The 22,835-nt window shown below is 41.1% G+C and overlaps 1 protein-coding gene across 1 annotated transcript in view; it reads right to left on the bottom strand.

The window, feature by feature from the left end:
• The window catches only part of LOC126195257 (tetratricopeptide repeat protein 21B-like), a 269,874-nt gene that overhangs the window by 7,699 nt on the left and 239,340 nt on the right, over positions 1-22,835 (bottom strand). Inside the window, exon 18 of the mRNA XM_049933782.1 lies at positions 7,281-7,471. Within this exon, the coding sequence (XP_049789739.1) occupies positions 7,281-7,471 (191 nt within the window). The remainder of the gene's footprint in view (positions 1-7,280; positions 7,472-22,835) is intronic.

Genomic DNA, 22,835 nt, shown 5'->3' with positions numbered 1-22,835 from the left:
ACTTGGTTCAAGAATCATGAAAGAAGGTAGTATACATGGAAGAATCCTGGAGATACTAGAAGGTATCACATGGATTATATAATGGTACGACAGAGATTCAGGAACCAGGTTTTGAATTGTAACACATTTCCAGGGGCCGATGTGGACTCTGACCACAATCTATTGGTTATGAACTGTAGATTAAAACTGAAGAAACCGCAAAAAGGTAGGAATTTAGGGAGATGGGACCTGGATAAACTGACTAAACCAGAGGTTTTACAGAGTTTCAGGGAGAGCATAAGGGAACAATTGACAGGAATGGAGGAAAGAAGTACAGTAGATGAAGAATGGGTAGCTCTGAGGGATGAAGTAGTGAAGGCAGCAGAGGATCAAGTAGGTAAAAAGACTAGGGCTAGTAGAAATCCTTGGGTAACAGAAGAATTATTGAATTTAGTTGATGAAAGGAGAAAATATAAAAATGCAGTAAATGAAGCAGGCAAAAAGGAATACAAACGTCTCAAAAATGAGATCGACAGGAAGAGCAAAATGGCTAAGCAGGCATGACTAGAGGACAAATGTAAGGATGTAGAGGCTTATCTCACTAGGGGTAACATAGATACTGCCTACAGGAAAATTAAAGAGACCTTTGGAGAAAAGAGAACCACTTGTATGAATATCAAGAGCTCAGATGGAAACCCAGTTCTAAGCAAAGAAGGGAAAGCAGAAAGGTGGAAGGAGTATATAGAGGGTCTATACAAGGGCGATGTACTTGAGAACAATATTATGGAAATGGAAGAGGATGTAGACGAAGATGAAATGGGAGATACGATACAGCGTGAGGAGTTGGCATAGCACTGAAAGACCTGAGCCAAAACAAAGTCCTGGGAGTAGACAACATTCCATTAGAACTACTGACAGCCTTGGGAGAGCCAGTCCTGACAAAATTCTACCATCTGGTGAGCAAGATGTATGAGACAGGCGAAATTCCCTCAGACTTCAAGAAGAATATAATAATTCCAATCTCAAAGAAAGCAGGTGTTGACAGGTGTGAAAATTACCGAACTATCAGTTTAATAAGTCACAGCTGCAAAATACTAACACGAATTCTTTACAGACAAATGGAAAAACTGGTAGAAGCCGACCTCGGGGATGATCAGTTTGGATCCCATAGAAATATTGGAACACGAGAGGCAATACTGACCTTACGACTTATCTTAGAAGAAAGATTAAAGAAAGGCAAACCTACGTTTCTAGCGTTTGTAGACTTAGAGAAAGCTTTTGACAATGTTGGCTGAAATACTCTCTTTCAAATTCTAAAGGTGGCAGGGGTAAAATACAGGGAGAAAAAGGCTATTTACAATTTGTACGTAAACCAGATGGCAGTTATAAGAGTCGAGGGGCATGAAAGGGAAGCAGTGGTTGGGAAGGGAGTGAGACACCGTTGTAGCTCTCCCCAATGTTATTCAATCTGTATATTGAGCAAGCAGTAAAGGAAACAAAAGAAAAATTTGGAGTAGGTATTATAATCCATGGAGAAGAAATAAAAACTTTGAGGTTCGCCGATGACATTGTAATTCTGTCAGAGGCAGCAAAGGACTTGGAAGAGCAGTTGAACGGAATGGACAGTGTCTTGAAAGGAGGATATAAGATGAATATCAACAAAAGCAAAACGAGGATAATGGAATGTAGTCGAATTAAGCCGGATGATGCTGAGGGAATTAGATAAGGAAATGAGACACTTAATGTAGTAAAGGAGTTTTGCTATTTGGGGAGCAAAATAACTGATGATGGTCGAAGTAGAGAGGATACAAATTGTAGACTGGAAATGGCAAGGAAAGCATTTCTGAAGAAGAGAAATTTGTTAACATCGAGTATAGATTTAAGTGTCAGGAAGTCGTTTCTGAAAGCATTTGTATGGAGTGTAGCCATGTATGGAAGTGAAACGTGGATGATAAATAGTTTGGACAAGAAGAGAATAGAAGCTTTCAAAATGTGGTGCTACAGAAGAATGCTGAAGATTAGATGGGTAGATCACATAACCAATGATGAAGTATTGAATAGAATTGGGGAGAAGAGGAGTTTGTGGCACAAAAAAAAAAAAGGACCAGTTAGTAGGACATGTTCTGAGGCATCAAGGGATCACAAATTTAGCATTGGAGGGCAGCGTGGAGGGCAAAAATCATAGAGCGAGACCAAGAGATGAATACACTAAGCAGATTCAGAAGGATGTAGGTTGCAGTAAGTACTGGGAGGTGAAGAAGCTTGCACAGGATAGAGTAGCATGGAGAGCTGCATCAAACCAGTCTCAGGACTGAAGACCACAACAACAACAACAACAACAACAACAACATGGTATACTATTCACAGGAGCTGTTTGTCTGCATACTGTGATAACTGCCTCATTATGAATGTGACGGAGCTGAGTTTCTTACAGACAGAATTAATATGCTGTTTCCATTTCAGCTCGTTATCCACAGAAATACCTAAGAATCCAGTGGATTATACTTCTTCCAGTCTCATGTCATCCACCTCTAAACAAGTGCATAATCTTCTCTTTATTTCTGATCACTGCATACATAGTCTTCTTTAGGTTTATAACAAGAAAACTTTCCAGGAGCCACAGAGATGTGGTGTTTGCAGATATGTATGCTCTTCTCTCGAGCTGTAACACATTTTCGTCAATGTTCAATATTGTCATGTCATCTGCATATGATATTTTCTTCTCATTCTCTTCAACACCTATGTCATTAACAAACATATTAAACAGCAACAGCCCCATTACGGATTCCTGTGGCACTCCATATTTGATGTCTTTGGTTTCTGACTGATACACATTCCCTATTGATACATATTGTCTCCTGTTGCGTAAGTATGATTCTATCCACTCGCCTGCTTGTCCTTGAATATTATAGTTTTACAATTTTCTTAGAAGTATTTCATGGTCAGTAATGTTGCTTTGGAGATATCCAGAAATATCACAGACACAGTTTGTTTTTCATGTAAGGACTGTATAATATATTCCGTCAGATTGGCAATTGCTGATTCCATAGACTTACTCTTTCTGAAACAATACTGTGATGGTATAATAATGCTGTATCTGTCCAGATAATCAACTAATCTACTATACATAAGCATTTCCAGGATTTTTGAGAAACCTGATATAAGTGAAACTGGCCTATAGTTGTTAGGCTCATCCTTATCCCCTTTCTGGTTCACTGGCACCACCCTGTTTATCTTCAGTTTGTCTGCAAAAATTCCATCTCTGAAAGAGCTGTTTGCTCTGTCCAGCAATGGTGAGATTATTTGCTCGCTTACTTGCTATATTATATGATGCAATATTTTGTCATCACCCGCTGATTTCTTGGGTTTCAGTTTTTGTGCAGTTTTCCTCAATTCTTCGTCTGTGACTGAATTGGGAACAGCAGGGTAAAGGAGTAAGTCTCCAACTGCATACTAGCAGTTCCAATCTTGAGAAGTACCACAAGGCCAATGGAAGTGCCTACATTTCAACTTCACAGACATTTTCCAGAAATTAATGTGTATTATGGTGGCAGATGCCATTACACATTTTATGTATGTCATTAAATATCCTCTACATCATCAAAAATGATGAAAAGGTCATTGGTGTAAATATTTGCTATTTAACTCCAACCATCAGATATTCAAATGAACATTTCTCTATGCCTAACTAAGTCTTACAACATCTCTGTTGTTTTCAGATATTGGTGTCAATTCTTATAATATTTGAGGTTATTTACAATGAGACTTTGAGGACAGCCCTTGCAGGTTATCTTTTGCAAGTTCCTAAATAGCAATAATACTCTCGTTAGTGACCTACAACTGTGGATGATAGCACTATCTCTCCTACACAAGTTTATTGATCATCTACATGCCAGTCAAGCATAAATCTGAATAGCTCTCTCATAATTATTGGTGTGAAAATGTTGTTCAGATCTTAATCCAACTTAATGTAACATAAACAGTTGCAGAATGTGAATGACATGAGTCAGCAAGATATAAGATCCAATTTCTAAAGAAAACATGTGACAAAACTGAAGAACAGACTTTTAGTGTATGATGTGACAAAGTATGTGTAAGTTTTTGCAAATATGAGTAGTCTGAATACTACTAAAATACAACAGGAACAGCTGTAATGAAAATGACGTGAACAATACAGATATGTATCTAAAAATCGTCATATATATTTGGGACATAGAAGAACAAAGTTGAGAACTGCAACAGTAATGGATCACAGACTACGAAGACCACAGGGCTCTGTCATTACCACTATGTTTTCAACTCATAAAAGTTTAATATACCATGCATTTCCTGCACTACTATCAGGATCTGATTTAAGATGAGCATGTAAATCATAAGGAAATGCTGACAATTCCTCTTACTGTAAAAAGTAATCCTACTGTCTTTATAGCTATGTGATCGGCATTTTCTTTGCCACGGTCACTTTGCATCCATAGCGGTATTAAACAATCAAACAGCTTTCTTCCTAGTTTGTATTCTACAAAGTACTAGCTTAGCGCCTGCTGCTTCGCTCACATACACTGAATGGCCTGCACAGACTTTTTTGTTTTTCTTTAATTGGACTTGCATGTTGTTACGCCCATTGCTCATGTGTACATCTGCACACTCTAAAAGAGTTAGTGGCCCTTTACATGGCTGCCAGTCTTCGCACAGTTAAAGTACTTCAGCACGGTTAAAGTTTTCCAGTGGGTTTCATTTAATTTCATACAGTAAGTTAAAAAAAAAAAAGAGAGACAGATTGGGTAATTGGTTCTGCACTTATTGGCACGAGTCTTACAACCGAACAACCGATATTGCATCCTCTCATCTTAAACAGATATTCTGTACATGGAATCACATTTAAACAAGATATCTATTTTGTCATCACTAATGATTATTTTCCATAGTAAATACAACAAAAATAATTGTATAAACACTTGTTCGACCTATACTTGAGTATTGCTCATCAGTGTGGGATCCGTACCAGGTCGGGTTGACGAAGAAGATAGAGAAGATCCAAAGAAGAGCGGCGTGTTTCATCACAGGGTTATTTGGTAACCGTGATAGCGTTACGGAGATGTTTTGCAAACTCAAGTGGCAGACTCTGCAAGAGAGGCGCTCTGCATCGCGGTGTAGCTTGCTGTCCAGGTTTCGAGAGTGTGCGTTTCTGGATATCAAATATATTGCTTCTTCCTACTTATACCTCCCGAGGAGATCATGAATGTAAAATTAGAGAGATTCGAGCGCGCACAGAGGCTTTCCGGCAGTCGTTCTTCCTGCGAACCATACGCAACTGCAACAGGAAAGGGAGGTAATGACAGTGGCACATAAAGTGCCCTCCACTACACACCGTTGGGTGGCTTGCGGAGTACAAATGTAGATGTAGATATGTGGCCTAATGAAAAATTAATGTATCAAAGTTCCTTTTTGTTTTTCCTATGCAATTCTGACAAAGCCAATTCATTCCGGTGACTGTCAAATGACTATCTGATTTAGTTCACAAATTCAACAGCTTCTAACAGGGTGTATACACGGACAAGAAAAAAAATTCCCCAGATTTTTTCCGGGTCTCCCGGTTACAAACACACTTCTTCACACATGAAAACACACTTCCTCCAGGGAGAAAATACACGTTTTCCGTGATAAGTGACAGTGTACTTTCCCTTGGAGCTGTAAAAATATCAATCCTTTCAATGGTAACGGTTTTATACACTAGCGTAGAACTTCCAGGCACTTTAGAAAACCAAACTCAGCAAGGGGGGAAAAAGAACAAAAAACATGTTTCAGAAAGATCTTTGATGTACAGGAACATGTACACAGGATATTTTCATATTATGATATGCAGCATATTTTCTTATTACGAAAGCATAAATTTGAACTCCACCAAACACAGCACATTAGTTTCTGAGGCATTGAAATAGAGATCGCAATGCAGTAATGTAAGTGAATCATAAGTCATGTCATGTGATCTTGCCAGCCAATGACAGGAGATTTCAGAGCATAGAATACGTGGTGTAGTCAGCCACTAGCAACATTATTGATAAGCAGTTTGAACAACCGAATAGGAAAAGTTAATGGTTTAAATTAATGTACATAATATAGCCACAAGAAAAGCTAAGCTTTCATATATAACATTGGTCTTCTTAGCGTCTGTTACAGTTTAAAATACATCACACAAACACACCATTAAAATTTTAAACAAGGACATTAATGTCTGGTATTCTGGGCTTGAAATTATTCTAAGTGGCTGGTCCTCAAAGTATTAAATTTTAAATGAGAATGAAACACTCTGTGATTTAAGAAATTCATTGCACATTCTCAAATGTAGCATAGTTCATCTTGCATAAAAGGAAATTTTCTTTGAAAATAAAGCTTTACAAAGAACCATTCGCAATATTTTCCCATGAGCTCTTAAACATGGGTTCATTTCAGCAGCTGCCAGAGAGCACCAGAAAGCAGGAGTTACCGTGAATGGGCAGCTACGATGGCGCAGGATGCCCTATGTTCAAACACATATAGCATTAAGAGATCTTACATGGTATCACAAAAGAAATAGGACATCACAGGATAGCATAGCAAACTCATAAACCATATTAAAATGCATAATTTGGCTTAAAAGACACATTCATATGTCCAGATTCAAAATGAAGTATTAAGCTTTTCAGGTCGCTTTTCGGGACGCAAATTTTCTTGGAGTACCAGTTATGTATTGTTTCGTGTTTGATTCTTTATTATGAAATAATGCCAAATGTGACAGAAGATGAAAATGTGCACTTAAAATCCAGTGAGCAGTTGAAACTACCCAATAGCATGGAATGAAACACTTCGTTTCTTATAAAGTGACTGCATCTGCAGAAACAATAAATAAAAGCCACATTTATTTAGCAAATTGACAAAAATAATTTCACTGTTGTGCGAGGCAATTAATTCTTGACTGCTAAATATGTGGAAATAAAATAAAAATCAGAAAACTGAAACTAATAACATATTTTAGCCTTCCATAATTATGTGAATGTATTTTAATTCACTTGATAGCTCCTAGCCACAGAAATCTTTTTTGTTTTCATTAGACGTGTGAATTGTAAATGACTAGGATACAGCAAAACCACTAAACATAAACAGGGGTCATTATCCCCCTATGGCAGCTTCGGTGTGCCAGAAAAATTTTTCTGTGTAGCGTGACTGCTTCTTGCTACTGCTGCAGCAACACTTCATTCAAGTAGCCACAAGCGGGATAGCAGCCATAGACTTCAGCGCCACAAATTATTAAAAAAATCACTCACTGTTCTAAGTAGTCTGCCTCCTCAAAACGCCAAGGTGAACGTGCTACACGTTTCAGTTGGTTACGTGCACGTGTAGTCTGCTTAAGTTGAGTATAAGCCCTTGCTAGTCCCAGAGCAAGACCAGCATGATCACGATGTATTTCTTGACTGGCCAGAGCAGTCAAATCCTGTAGTGCAAGTTCGATGTTGCTCTGCCACAAAAGGGAAAAACAAGGTTCAATTAATTTTATGAATTATTATATTTTCTCATTATATTATTTTCACAAACAAAAATTGAAAGAACTTGCATTTCACTATAAAATAATTATCAGTCATCAGATTCATCTCAAAATCCATGTCAAATAATTAAATAATACACACTTTCTGGTCTGAGATAGGCAAATCATTAATGGAAAATGATGTGATATTGCCGGTAATAAGATGCAATAAGATGCAGTTCCAGTATCCCTCGTAAGCCTAACTGTCTGATGTTTATATGTACAATCATGGTATTAATATTGGGAATATTTCACTTCTGAGTGATGGGGAACGTCCCAGTAACTGAGTCGAGATGTCTGATAGTGAATATAATTTATCCACAAAGCATGATACATCAACATGCCTACGTCATATGATGACTCAGAATGGACTGCTGTCTCTGACTCACCCACAGACATTCCTCTGGTCTCTGGCTAGTGATGCTTGTCGCTATTGATATCTCCACCGAGCCCTACATCCCCCTCACAGTAGAGAGATATGAATGGCGCTGTCATCTGGGTACATCAGCATTGATAGGTGTGCGTGACCAGCTGTGTCATGGCTGGCTGCAACACAAGACACGCCTGACCATTTCTCGTAGTCATCTTGTGTGTGTATGTGTGTGTGTGTGGCACTAATGCTGTACAGCTGGAAGGGTAGCAGGTGGTAGGGAAGACGGCTGGTGTGGCCACACTGGGCCTCTGGCAGTACAGTTGGGGACAAAGGGAGCAGTGGCAGTGGGCATCATCTCTGCAGCAGGATCAGCCCTAGTAAGGAGGCAATTGCCATCTGTTGAATGGTAGGATGAGATGGGGGCATAGTCGATGTCATTGGGTAGCGAGTACATGTGGTCACGCCATTGGGTGCATGCAATGTCCTGTGTCTGAGTTGAAGTCTCAGGATAAGCCTAATGATAACAGAGTATGCTGCACTGAGGCTGCCCGCCTATGCACTGGGCAGAGGCCAGTCATTGGAGTCATTTTTCATGGCATTTGGGATGATGTTCCCCTGGAGAACTCAAGCTGGTGTCAAGTGGTTCATTAAAACAGTTTCTGGTTTGCCATTAATCAGAAAGTCAAGCAGGTGTGCCTCTCTTATGGTGCTGCAGCATGAGCCGCACAGTGTCATCCCATAAGCATGATGTGTTCACAATGTGAGAGCACTCAGTGTATGAAGACCTTGGGCACTCAGTGCAGAGCGGGAGTAAGTACCTTGGCGGGGGATACTTGCAGGCCCTCCCTGAAGATGGTTCAGATGCCAAGTAGTAACCATGGTAATGCCTCAGCCCACATCTTGATGTCCAGGGCGGTTTTGAGTATTATATCACTGCTCGATCAGCCTTTACACTGGGGGTGATAGGCCACAGTGCAGCTGCATTTGATTCCACAGAGATTACACAGTGCACCTAACAGCGTCAACTCAAACTGGCAGCCTTGGTCTGTAGTTATCATGTCTGGCATGCCAAAATGCACTATTCATGTTTCTACAAAGACATGGGCGATGAATTCTGCCCTGGTGTCCTTGAGGGTGGCCGCTTCCACCCACTAGGAGGCTCTGTCACTGATAGTAGATACTTGAATCCCTCTGAATCCAGGAGAGAGCTGACGAGATCAATGTGTACATGGTGGAAGCAAGCTTTTGAAATTTCAAAATGATCTAGTCATGGTTGTGCACATCTTCCGACTTGACTGCGTTGGTATGATATGCACACCTGCATCCAGGTATGGCAGTCCCACTTCATGTTGGGCCACATAAATCATTCAGTAGTGAAGCAGACTGTGGGTCTAACACCTGTGTGGGACAAGCTGTGGAGTTGGCCAAAAATTGTGCACTACATTGTTTGTGGCACCAACAGCTGGATCCTGTAACTCGCTGCACATCAATTCTCCGATGCTCACATCATTTCACTAATCAGTGACTTATCTTCTCATAATTGAATTGGATGGAGATGACACTGACTTGTGATATGTAGTTGCTGACACGATAGTCAGCCCTGTATAGGTCGTTGATATCCATAGTATACTGGGAGATAAGGTCCACGTGTCAGTAGCTTTAGAGCTGATATCCTCCAAGGGATGTCATTTGACTTCGGAAGTGGTTTATGATCAGAAAACACTATAACATGTCACCTTTCAGTACCTTCACAGAAGTACCTCATCACCTCATAAACAACAATAAGTTCACAGTCGAAGGCCAATCATTTGAAATGAGAGGATGTAAGTTTCTGTGAGAAGAACTGAAAGGGCTTCAGCTGTTGTACTACGGCATCAACTGCAGGGTCACTACATGTCTCATGTCTGTGTGTCTGTAATGGGGTGGGCCAACATGATGATGTGTGCAGGCAATCCTTAATAAGTTCGAATGCATCCTTCATCTTTGAAGTCCAATCAGTCTTCCTCCTCCCTTGCTTGTTAGATCCTGCCAGAACATCAGTGAACAGCACTTGTAAAATCAATGCTTGTGGCAGGTGACACTGGCAAAAGTTCAAAATTTCTAAGAATCGACAGAAATCATGATAATTCCAGGAGGAAGTGAAACTGTGTTACTATGTTGGCTCAGTCCAAGGTCAGTCTGATCCCTGTAGCATAACTATGTGCCCAAGAGAGGTAACTTCTGTCTTCAGTAACTGAAATTTGTCCTATTGATCACCACGCCCCCATCTTTTAAGGCAGTGAGAATTTGTTCGAGGTTTCGGTTGTGGTTTTTGGACAAAGCCGAAAAGATGAAAATGTCATCCAAATAGATGAAGGAGAGAATGAACCAGAAAAGCCAATGAAGTGCTGCCTGGTCTAAGCTGTATTCTTCAAAATTGCAGTTTTTGTGATACCATCTTTGTGCATGGGGATTTGAGGTAAGCATTTCTAGAGTCAGTTATACTGAATTCAGTTGTGCCTGCTACACATGTATGACATCTTGTATAATGGGTACTGGGTAGCTGTCCTGCACTATACAGATGTTGAGATCTCTGTAGTCTCCACAGAATCTCAAAAATCCAGCTACTTTTTGGTACTAATTTGATCAGTGATGTCCATGAACTGCCGGACGGGCAAACTAGGCCTCCCTGTAACAGTTTGTGAATCACTGTCTTAGTAGCGCATAAGTTAGCTGGGGCCAGTGACGTACTGATGGCCCAGCAGGGCATTATGTATCTCACATACTTGCGCCTTTGTTGTAGTGTGAGTAGAGAGTGATGAGACCTACATTTGAGGCATTGCATGTACCAGTTTTCTACCATTGTTTGTGCAAAATCATCAACCAGCTGCAATGTGTAGTGTCATGTGGGAATGGAGCTGTCAGGGCAAATAGACCCAGGACCAAGTGGCCTATATCATGGTGCAGTGATGAAGCATGTTGTATGTCCAGAGAGACAGGGATGTGACGCAGGATGTCGATTCCCACTATCAGTCCCATGACATCTATGATGTAAGAGGTCACTGGAAGCTGTTGATGAAGCGACAATTTTTAGGTGTGTGTGGTAGATCCACGCATTATATCTTTGAATTATTAGCCACACAAAGTAGTAGCACTGACATTGTTTTGAATGTCAATGTGCTCTCCAGGGGTACTGAGTTAACTTCGGATCCAGTGTTCATGAAACAGGGCTTTCTTGAGCTGAACTCTAAAACATACAGTCAGCATTCCAGATATGCAGCCGAGGGGCAAGGGGAACAGGAATTGCACTTTTGAGTCACCTACAGTGACTGTCAGCAACTTGGTACAATGTAAGCAGGTGTGTGTACTGTGTCCGGCATCAGGAGTTTGGGAATGCACGTGGTGCATGGCAATTACATACAGTGGCACCAAACTGTCAATGGTATGGCACCTGTAGCCTTGTTAACAGCTAGTGATGACATAGTGTGTGGGCTACCCACCGCACTTTTCGGGAGAGGGGTCACTGACATACTCTTCATGTGTAGTCATGGAGGATCACTGAGTTGGTCAACAGGGTGCCAAACAATGGTTGCATGCTGTGCAATGTGGAATTATTCACTTTGTCAATTTTCTTGTGGTGCAGTAGTACTGTAAACTTTTTATCTGCCAGTGCCAACCATTTTTCCAAGCAGTCAGCTATGTTGTAGCTGAGGTGAAAATGTAACAATCCAGAGCAGGGCTTCCCAACGTGTGGTCCACGGACCCCTTGGAGGTCCGCCGGCTCTTTCTAGGGGGTCCGCGGCCACCTTTCACCAAATCGTGTAAAATAATGAGTAAAATTATTGAATAAAGATGTGAAAATCAAATTCATCACTATTTTCTTTTTTCGTGTGAAAAACATGTTTACTTTTACTTCAGGTCGTATTCCCAAGCAGCCTTTGTGGTTCTTAAGCGAGAATGCATACACAGTTTACTGCCGGAGAATGCGGCTTCTCTGATCGACTGTTTCACGGCAATACGGGGGTCGTTTGTGCGCCAGCTCACGGCGCTAGATGAGCTGAAACCTTTTACGCATGCGCGGAGTGAGCTTTGTCGACCAATCAGTGAACAGTTTGGACGTGACGTTGATTGCTCTTGGAGGAAGGCAGCTCCAACGTGTGAAATGTCAATTACAAAGTAATTTCAATTAGGCTATAGTGTGTTGAAAAAAGGGAGTAAATCCACTAGCAAGTGTCTGGATACAGTGGGAATTCAAATTGGATCGTTAATTTCAAGTTGTTTTCATTCATCTCTAAACCAAAGACTATTTATACTTTGGGGGGGGGGGGGTCATTTGGAACATGGCACTTGCATTAAGAAGCTTTCAGTTCCCATGGGTTTCACTCTGAAAGTTAAAGTTACTGTGCTCTTGGCTGATTAGGGGTCCGCCATGGATTTTCGACTGAAGAAGTGGTCCGCCAACTGAAAAGGTTGGGAAGTCCTGATCCAGAGTATCCAAACGACAGTATCGAGCATGAGGTTAACATCAAGTGTAGCTCAGAGTTGTCACCAAAGCTGAGATGGCATTCTATCCCCAATTGTTTGTCATAGATAGCCAGGTTTAATTGTCGTTCAGGTGCCCTTGAGAGTTAATGTAACAGTGTGGATTTGAGAGCATCATATTTTTACTGGGCACGCAGTACAAATATGATGTCACTGATTAGGTTGGCTTATTCTGTCAGATGATGAATCAGGGTTAGAAATCAGGTGTCATCATCTGAAATGCCTAATGAACTCAATACACAGTTCACAGTGGTGAACCATAAAGGGGTTGTTCTGGCCTAAACAGGGGCAGTTTAGTAGAACGAAAAACCAGTCCAAAGTAGCAAATTTTACTTTTTTACTTATTCAATGACTAGTTTTTGGCCGAAATCCATTTTCAAATCATCGTAACATAGTCAAAAATAGCCCTACCGAAGATGTGAAAACCACGCTAAAAACGTGCAAAGAACAGCCACAGCACATACAGATAACAGTTATCTGTATGTGTTGTAACTGTTCGTTGTTGTTCGTTGCAGATACACAGCTACTCCAGCATGCTGGAAGTTTGTAAGTGGCAGTTTAGGCTGGGAGCTGAGTCTTTGAGGCATGTAGTGGCCATGATGTGACTCGGTTAGGGTCAGCCAAGCTGGTATCGGTGACGAGAACGCTTACTGAGATTGCAATACAGTACAAAATGCAGCACTCGAGTTGTCATAGTACCCAACCAAAGTGGGCAAATGCCTGGTAACAACACATGGCACAGCCACCGCAGTTGACTCAGGAAGCATATCACAGTTTCAAATGAATTCTACTTGCTGATTTTGTGCACACCATTGTGTATTTTGAACATATCACTATGTCTACATCATATCATGACTCGGAATGCACTGCTGTTGTTGAATTGCCCACAGATATTCTCTGCTCTCTGGCCAACAATGTGTGTCACTATCAATATCCCACAAACACATGTGCTACCACCATGATATTTGTATAAGTTACCAGCGATTACAAACAATGGAAAATCCAGGATGGACTGTAACAATATCAGAGAAGGAAAGTTGCTACTCACCATATAGTGGAGATGTCGAGTCGCAAGCGCTATATGGTGAGTAGCAACTTTCCCTCTCTGGTATTGTTACCAGTGATTACAGCATATATTCCTTAATAATTCATATTTCATCTACACAATAACTACAATCTGTTTTTTCAGGTCTTCAAAATGTATAATCCTTACATTAATCTGTTTGACACTTACATCATGTTGGTTGCCTACATGCACGTTTAGCTGTCACATGCACATTTGACACTGTTTTTCTTCCATTATGTTTTGGCCTTTTTGTCTGCTCTTGCCCTTTTTCCATCTTAGTTAAAAAAAAATGGTTCAAATGGCTCTGAGCACGATGGGACTTAACTTCTGAGGTCATCAGTCCCCTAGAACTTAGAACTATTTAAACCTAACTAACCTAAGGACATCACACACATTCATGCCCGAGGCAGGATTCGAACCTGCGACTGTAACGGTCACGCGGCTCCAGACTGTAGCGCCTAGAACCGCTCGGCCATTCCGGCCGGCTTTTAGTTCCATTTCCAGTCACTCCTTCCCTACCCCTGACTTTCTGATTGTCTTCCCTACTGATTTTATATCTGTTTCTGCTATCTCAGTAATAATTAATCTCCATTTGGCATTACAGTCTCTGTTGAACTCAAAATCGTGGACAACTTTCTCTCTGAGTCTCTATGGCACCACATTTGTTCCAATCCTGTCCTCTGCTTTGCCTGAGAAAGCCATTATTGGTTCCAAAAGATAGCATTTCTGTAACTTCTAGTTTGAGGGGTTGGGTTGTTTGGGGGAAGAGACCAAACAGCGAGGTCATCGGTCTCATCGGATTAGGGAAGGATGGGGAAGGAAGTCGGCCGTGTCCTTTCAAAGGAACCATCCCAGCATTTGCCTGGAGCGATGTAGGGAAATTACGGAAAACCTAAATCAGGATAGCTGGACGTGGGATTTAACTGCCGTCTTCCCGAATGGGAGTCCAGTGTGTACTAGTTTGAACTTGTGTTTGGTACTACCAGTAAGTATAAGTTTTTCTATTTATTTTTTACTGTAGTAACATTTCAGAATCAACTAGATGTAACATTGGCAGCTTGTGTGTCCAACATATAAGATGTGTAAATTTATATTGTCAATGACTATGATGAGTGGGCATTATATTGTCGTGTAACCATAGTAAGTAGGCATAGTGTGCCATTTTGTATTAAATGACACCTTCATAAAAATCACACATGTGCACCAACATTTAATTTATCAACTTTTGGAAATGTTTCCCAATAAATCTATTATTAGGTGCTGATAAATAAAGCATTGGTGCACCTATTTGGGTTTGTGAAGCTTAAGTCATCCACGAAATATTTGTTGGCTAGATAGGAAAGACTTTGATGTAGAGTGTGTGTCACCAATGATGAAGAGAGAGAAAGAATGGGGTCTAAACCAGTGCCAGCAAACAGCCTACTCTTCTATAACAGTACCACAAAATCAGTTGAGTTTAACATTTTTCTTGATAAATAGATCACCATTGAAAGTATTCTATCTTGTACTTAAAAGGATACAATGCACAATTTAGGATTTCACAACATTATCACAGATTATAACAATCAGGAATTTTTTGCCATCAGCTGTACCCCTTCTTGCCAAATACTAATAATGAAAACCACCAGGATATGAAATGGCTGCCTTCAGACTTTATGACAATTACATGTTGTTGTGGACACATGACAGAAAATTCTTTAGTGCTCATGGTAAAATTTCATGAGATGAGGATGGTTTAAGGATGCAAAATGATTACAACTGTAACCACAAGACTAACAGAGAAAAAGGCCTAAGAGTACGAATGCACGCACCCACACCCATGCTCCCCCCACCCATACACATGCACAAAAATGACAAAAAACATGTACATTAGAATGAAAACATGCAATAAAAAGAAAAGGCATGAGAAAGAAGTAAAATAATACAGCACATAGCTGTAGCTGGCCGACTGCTGAAACTAAAGGATGACCAGCCCATTCTGCAACACACTCAAATTTCTGGCCTAAAAGTTTATCTGGAGTCCAGAGACTTCAAAAGTTTAAGACATTAAACAGACTGATATCTTAGGGTGCAGATACCCATTGAAATTAGCTCCTGCCCTCTTATTCACATTACAAAATGCATTCAGTACAAAATGTGGTACACAGTGATTTGCACATCACAGGCATCAGAGACTGTGGGAGCCTCTTGCCAGAATAGAAAACCATGTATTAGGGGAGAGTGCCCAATTCAGAGGCTTATCAGGATTGCTATCCTGCCTGAGTGACTAACATGATACACCATCGCCAGACAGTTGGCTTCACCAACCACAGCTTATTATCCTCTACTGCCAGCCACTCCTCCCACCACACTGCATGGATCTCTGACAATGACAACCTGTAGGGGAATGGCGCATGCTGTCTCATCGGATTCCCTACACATTTCCTTGGCTACTTAATCTGCCCAAATTACCAAGTGTCCTGGTACTTAGCAGAACGATACCTGCTGCCCTTCAAGGAAGGGTCCTGCATTAGCTGGACCAGTTTCTCTGCTGGGTTGATGTGATGCAATGATTGCAAGGCACTAAGGAAATTGGAGCAGATGAGAAATTGCTTGCTCTGAAGACATCTCATCTACTCGAGTGCCTTTGTGGTAAATACAGTGTATTCATGAGGAAGACAAACCCTGAAGACACAGTTGGGTAACACTACTGAACAGTCAAGACAGTCCCCTTGTTTGGCACCATCAGTCTACACAACTCTAAACCTGTAATGCCTACATAAAACGTTAAAACAGAGACTGAAACGTAAAATCTGTAGTGCAGTGTTTATTATAATGCATTAAGCTAAAATAATTCTGGGCCTCTGAGCCAAGGCGGAGACCCCGCCTCTAAAAGGTAATCCTTTGCATGAATCCAACAGGGTCTCGCCACTAATCGCCGCTTATGAAAAAGCATTTCCATTGGGGGCCAAACTTTAGTATGATATGCAGGTGTGAACGGTGTGGACACCGTTTTATAAGCCTTTTGCACCATGCGAAGTAGCAGTTCACTTGCCCCATTTCAAAAGTTTGTTTTGGGTCTGGTTCTAGGGCGCGTCCCAGTGCTACGCGAAACTCACGGACTTTGAACATGGTCAGGTGATTGTCATACATCTGTATGCAAGATTTCCACACTCATAAACATGCCTAAGTCCACTGTTTCCGATGCGATAGTGCAAATGGAAACGTGATAGAACACATACAGCACCACAAAAGCGTACAGGCCGACCTCATCTGTTGACTGACAGAGGCCACTGACAGTTGAAGAGGGTTGTAATGTGTAATAGGCAGACATCTATCCAGACCATCACACAGCAATTCCAAGTTCAGGATCCACTGCAAGTACTATGACAGTTACGCGGGAGGTGAGAAAACTTGGATTTCTGGTCACATGCTGGAGGTGGCACTTTAACTTGACTAACGAAAAATAAGCACGTTTTCATATTCCGAATTTTTTTCTTGACAATTTTCATATTTTTTGCCCTTATTGCTGTGGAGCACTAGTAGTCTTCTGTCACTAGCTGTAGATATTTCAATTAAATTTGTGATTTAAAGTCATAACTTCTGTGAGTTCTGAACTCACAGCATTAATTTCGTTATGCAAATTCCCTTTACTAAATGCGACTGACTTTTTGTCACTCCCAGTAGTTATGTTACGGATTTTGTCTACTTCATTGTTCAATTCGTTGCACTAGATCCATATGCCGTTAACCATTAACCATTATACTCATTGATTTTTGTCCTTCTTGCTTGTATTATTGATTTTAATGATCTCATCATTTTGCGCCTGTGTTTTCTCAAGAGCTTTACTAACAAGTTCAATTATTTGCTTGCATTTTTTTGTCAATGTGGGTCCAAAATTCTTGGGTTTCCATTTCGATTTCTTCGCATTTGACTTTACATCCCTCTCTGAGCTGATCATGTTTTTCATCGAACATCTCAGTAAGCTCGGATCACAAATTATTGACAGTATCTGTTAACGTGTTCAATTTAGTTTTGATTTTCTCCTGAATTTGTTTGTTTTCCTCATACATTTCTTTGTTTTCCTCCCGAATAGATTGTAATTGCCTTTGCGATTCTTTCATTTTGTCGTCCATCATTAATTCCATTTCCCCTAATACCTGAGTAGAGACGTTATTACTAACAGTAGTGGTCCCCTTTTGTTGAGTAGCCAACGGCATTAAACTGGGCTTGAGCAGATGTTTTGAATAAGCATCAAGTTAAAGAGAGATGCAAGCTGTGATTGCTGATGAGCTTCATCGTCCTGCCCATTGAACGTATCCTAGGTGGGCAGTTATCACAAAAGGATTTGGCAATCTCCATCAAGCATACTTAATTGACATGACTGCATATTCAAAATAGAATTCTGGCTATAAATATTTATTAACAGTGGTTGATGTTTATTCCAAATAAGCATGGGTTGCTGCTCTGAAGACTAAAGGTGGTGTTGCAGTTGCAAACGCGCTTTAAAAAATTTACACAGTAAGCAGGCGGGTTCCAGTACAGTTACAAACTGATCTTGGGAAATAATTCTACAATACTAGTCTCAAAAAGTTAATGCAACATCTCAGAATTAATCATTAGTCCACTTTTTCAAATATAAAAGCTTCCGTAGTTGAACGTTTCAGCAGAACTCTCAAGAGTCTTATCTTCAGAAAATTTACTGCTCAGGGCTCCTACAAATTGACGAATACTGTACAAGGATTCGTAAAGCAATATAATCACACGAAACACAGGACAATTAAAATGCAGCCAGTGGAGGTGTATAATGAAATCAAAATGATCGATCTACGTCCTTCGAAACTTAAAATTGATGATTATGTCAGTATTAGCAAACAGAAGGCAGTCTTTGGCAAAGGATACACTGCAAATTTTTGGTTTAGTTCCCATTACTGCAAGGGGTGAGGAATCTTGGCTGCTACATTTCACTCCAGTTCTCCGTGCCACCGCCACTCTTCTGGTAAAGTCGAAGGATAGTGACAGACTTGATCAATAGTGGTACACAGGACGTGGTACACAGAACGAACTATCTCCATGGTACTTAAACCAAAGTGTTAGTGGTTGACCGACTGACCTATTTCCATGGTACACAAATCGAACTAACCTACTTGCAAAACACACTGGAAAAACGACACACACAAGGTGTTTTTTTCACCTCAACCAGCCTAAACCGACCCTTTTAATACTTGAACTGATAATTCGTAAGAAAGGGAAGTTCACAACATTCCCATATTAAATTATGCAAATTTTAACCTCTTGTACACATACACAGAGAAAACTGTAATTGTAAACATTTTGTGTGTGTGTGTGTGTGTGTGTGTGTGTGTGTGTGTCCGTCCGTCCTTTAAAGACCTTTAAAGAGACAAATCAAAGTATATTTGATCCCAAAGCAAACTGTAATTGTAAACAGGGTACAGTCCCGTGGCGTCCGCGTAATCGCTGCGTATATACGTCTTCAAAGTGTTCCAGGATGAACATAGACATACTACTGCCAAATGACGCCTTGCTTGGTGTAAGGAGCATAAACACTGGATGATTGAACAGTGGAAAACGTTGTGTGGAGTGACGAATCACAGTACACAATGTGACGATCCGATGGCAGGGTGTGGGTATGGTGAATGTCCAGTGAATGTCACCTGCCAGTATGTGTAGTGCCAACAGTAAAATTTGGAGGTGGTGGTGTTATGGTGTGGTCATGTTTTTTCATGGAGGGGGCTTGCATCCCTTGTTGCTTTGCATGGCACTATAACAGCACAGGCCTACATTGATGTTTTTAGGCACCTTCTTGCTTCCTACTGTTGAAGAGCAATTCTGGGATGGTGACTGTATCTTTCAACATGATCGAGCACCTGTTCGTAATGCACGGCCAGTGGCAGAGTGGTTACATGACAATAACATCCCTGTAATGGACTGGCCTGCACAGAGTCCTGACCTGAATCCTATAGAACACCTTTGGGATGTTTCAGAACGCCGACTCCGTGCCAGGTCTCACCGACCGGCATCAGTACCTCTCCTCAGTGCAGCACTCTGTGAAGATGGGCTGTAATTCCCCAAGAAACCTTCCAGCACCCGATTGAACATGTGCCTGCAACGGTGGAAGCTGTCATCAAGGCTAAGGGTGGACCAACACCATACTGAATTCCAGCATTACCGATGGAGGGCGCCACAAACTTGTAAGTCATTTTCAGCCAGGTGTCCGGATACTTTTGATCACATAATAGTGTATTTCAAAATACCATGCGTAAACATGGGACACTTCCAGGGCTTATACCTCAGGTTCTACTGATGCTAGAAACGTAGAATCAAGTGGTTTTGGATAGCCTTGCAATAGGAACCATTTGTATACTCAAAAGAAGCGTCATCTTAGTGTCACTATCCTAGATTACAGGGTCAGGTATGAGTACTACACACTTCCTCGTGCTTAGGCAAATGGAGTAAATCAGTCAGCTTTCTGCACTTGATGTGGTCTGCAGTGGATCTCAAGGGGCTTTTGGAGGTGCCATTAGTTCATGGGTAGTACCTCAGAAAAGCACAACAAAAAAGGTTTCCCCCCCCCCCCCTTATCAAAACCAAGCTGTGGATTAGAAGATGGCTATCTGATATTTAGAAACACCCCAAAGACAAGGTTTTTGGGTACCAAAACCAAGCTGCAGATTCCAAGATGGTTATGCATGGCAAATAAGTGTAATTTTCATAATATATTCCTAAGATCCCAATCTCAAACAAACTTGAAAATTTTCTTGACACCCTTAGCGATTTCCAGGTTACATTGGTTAAAAGTTACTGTACCTGTACATGTAAAACACACACATAAAATCCCGTGCACGAAGAAACATATTTTATAAAGTGATGTAGCACTGCGAGATACGCTGTAAAGTGTCTCTATTATCATCAAAAGGGTTATGGGAACCCCAAGTTATAGTACTGAAGCACAAGCAAAATTTTTATGCATGTAAAATCCATTTTGATGTATAAAATTAGATTTTTTGTTATTCCAATCAAAATTTTATTGACCCACCAAGTTCTTATCACATGAGCGACATGTCCTTGATTGGCAAGGAAAATAATGAAACCAGAAGAAAAATGCTCCTATCAGAGCACAAAAAATGCAAATATACTCCTGCTGAAAAGACTCTGAAAAGTGAGCTACCAGCTACCTCATTTTACACTGAAGCACCAAGAAACTGGCAATGGCATGTGTATTCACATACATAGATATATAAACAGGTAGAATATTGCGGTGTGGTCGGCAACACCTGTATAAAACAAGTGTATGGCGCAGTTGTTAGATCAGTTACTGCTGCTACAATGGCACATTATCAAGACTTAAGTGAGTTTGAACATGGTTTTACAGTCAGTGCATGAGCGATGGAATACTACATCTCCAAGGTACCGATAAAGTGGGGATTTTCTCCCAACTACCAATTTACGAGTATATCGTGAATATCAGGAATCCTGTAAAACATCAAATCTCCAACTCGCTGCTGCTGGAAAAAGGTCCTACAAGAATGGGACCAACAACGACTGAAGATAATCATTCAATGTGACAGATGTGCAACCCTTCCACAAATTGCTGCAGATTTCAACGCTGGGCCATCAATAAGTTTCAGTGTGCAAACCATTCAAAGAAACATTATCGATATGGGCTTTCGGAGCTGAGTGCCCACTCTCATACCCTCGATGACTGCATGATACAAAGCTTTATACTTGATTGGAAACACGTTGCCTGATCGGACAAGTCTCGTTTGAAATTATATCGAGAGAATGGACGTGTACGGGCCTGGAGACAACCTCATGAATCCATGGACCCTGCATATCAGCACGGGACTGCTCAAGCTGATGGAGGCTCTGTAATGCTGTGGGGCGTTTGCAATTGGAGTGATATGGGACCCCTGATACGTCTAGATATGGCTCTGACAGGTGACACATACCTAACCATCCTGTCTGATCACCTGCATCCATTCCTGTCCATTGCGCATTCCAACGGACTTGGGCAATTCCATCAGGACAATGCGACACCCCACACATCCAGAATTGCTACAAAGTGGCTCCAGGAACACTCTTCTGAGTTTAAACACTTCTGCTGGCCCCAGACAGGAACATTATTGTGCATATTCAGGATGCCTTGCAACGTGCTGTTCAGAAGAGATCCCCACCCCCTCATACTCTTACGGATTTATGGACAGCCCTGTATGATTCATGGTGTCTGTTCCCTCCAGCACTACTTCCAAGGAAGTCGAGTCCATGACACATCGTGCTGCGGCAATTCTGCATGCTCGCTGGGGCCCTACACAATTTAGGCAGGTGTACCAGTTTCTTTGGCTCTTCAGTGTACTTTTCTCAGTGCCTTTAAAAATTTTGGCATGTGAACACAAACACATTTTTTATGCTGAGAGAGAACACAAACACATTTTTTATGCTGAGAGAGAAGGAAACAGTAGCAGTGGGAAAGAGACAAAAAAATAATGAATACTGGAAGATATCAATATTATGAAAAGGATATTTGCTACTCACCATACAGCGGAGATGCTGAGTCGCAGATAGGCACAACAAAAAGACTGTCAGAGAGTGAGCTTTCAGCCAAAAAGGCCTACAGCAGGATTTTAGCGAGTAAAGAAATTAGATGGTCTTGCATAAGGTATTAGATAAGCTAATTCCATTTGACATCACTCTGCAATCATAATCCTAAGAATTTTCTTTCCGTACTGTTAACAAATAGTTCATCATTGACTGAGTACTGCAAAATTTTAGTGCAGCCTGCGAGGAATTCATTAATAAATTTCACTGGGGAACCATGACTTCCGAATGTCTGCATATTTACATCAAATTTCTTACTGTAATAGTAACATTAAATAAGTTGTGTCTTATCTTTAATTTCTTGGCTATTTAAGAAATCTGTTATTTTCGTCTTATTTTTTACTCACATATTCTCGAAAACAGAATTTATGTTTCCAGAATGAGATATTCACTCTGCAGCGGAGTGTGCGCTGATACGAAACTTCCTGGCAGATTAAAACTGTGTGCCCGACCGAGACTCAAACTCGGGACCTTTGCCTTTCGCGGGCAAGTGCTCTGCCAACTGAGCTACCTAAGCACGACTCACGCCCGGTACTCACAGCTTTACTTCTGCCAGTACCTCATCTCCTACCTTCCAAACTTTACAGAAGCTCTCCTGCGAACCTTGCAGAACTAGCACTCCTGAAAGAAAGGATATTGCGGAGACATGGCTTAGCCACAGCCTGGGGGATGTTTCCAGAATGAGATTTTCACTCTGCAGCAGAGTGTGCGCTGATATGAAACTTCCTGGCAGATTAAAACTG

This window comes from Schistocerca nitens, chromosome 7 (genome assembly GCF_023898315.1).
Source record: "Schistocerca nitens isolate TAMUIC-IGC-003100 chromosome 7, iqSchNite1.1, whole genome shotgun sequence".
Lineage (NCBI taxonomy): Eukaryota > Metazoa > Arthropoda > Insecta > Orthoptera > Acrididae > Schistocerca > Schistocerca nitens.
This window is presented reverse-complemented; position numbering and strand designations above follow the sequence as displayed.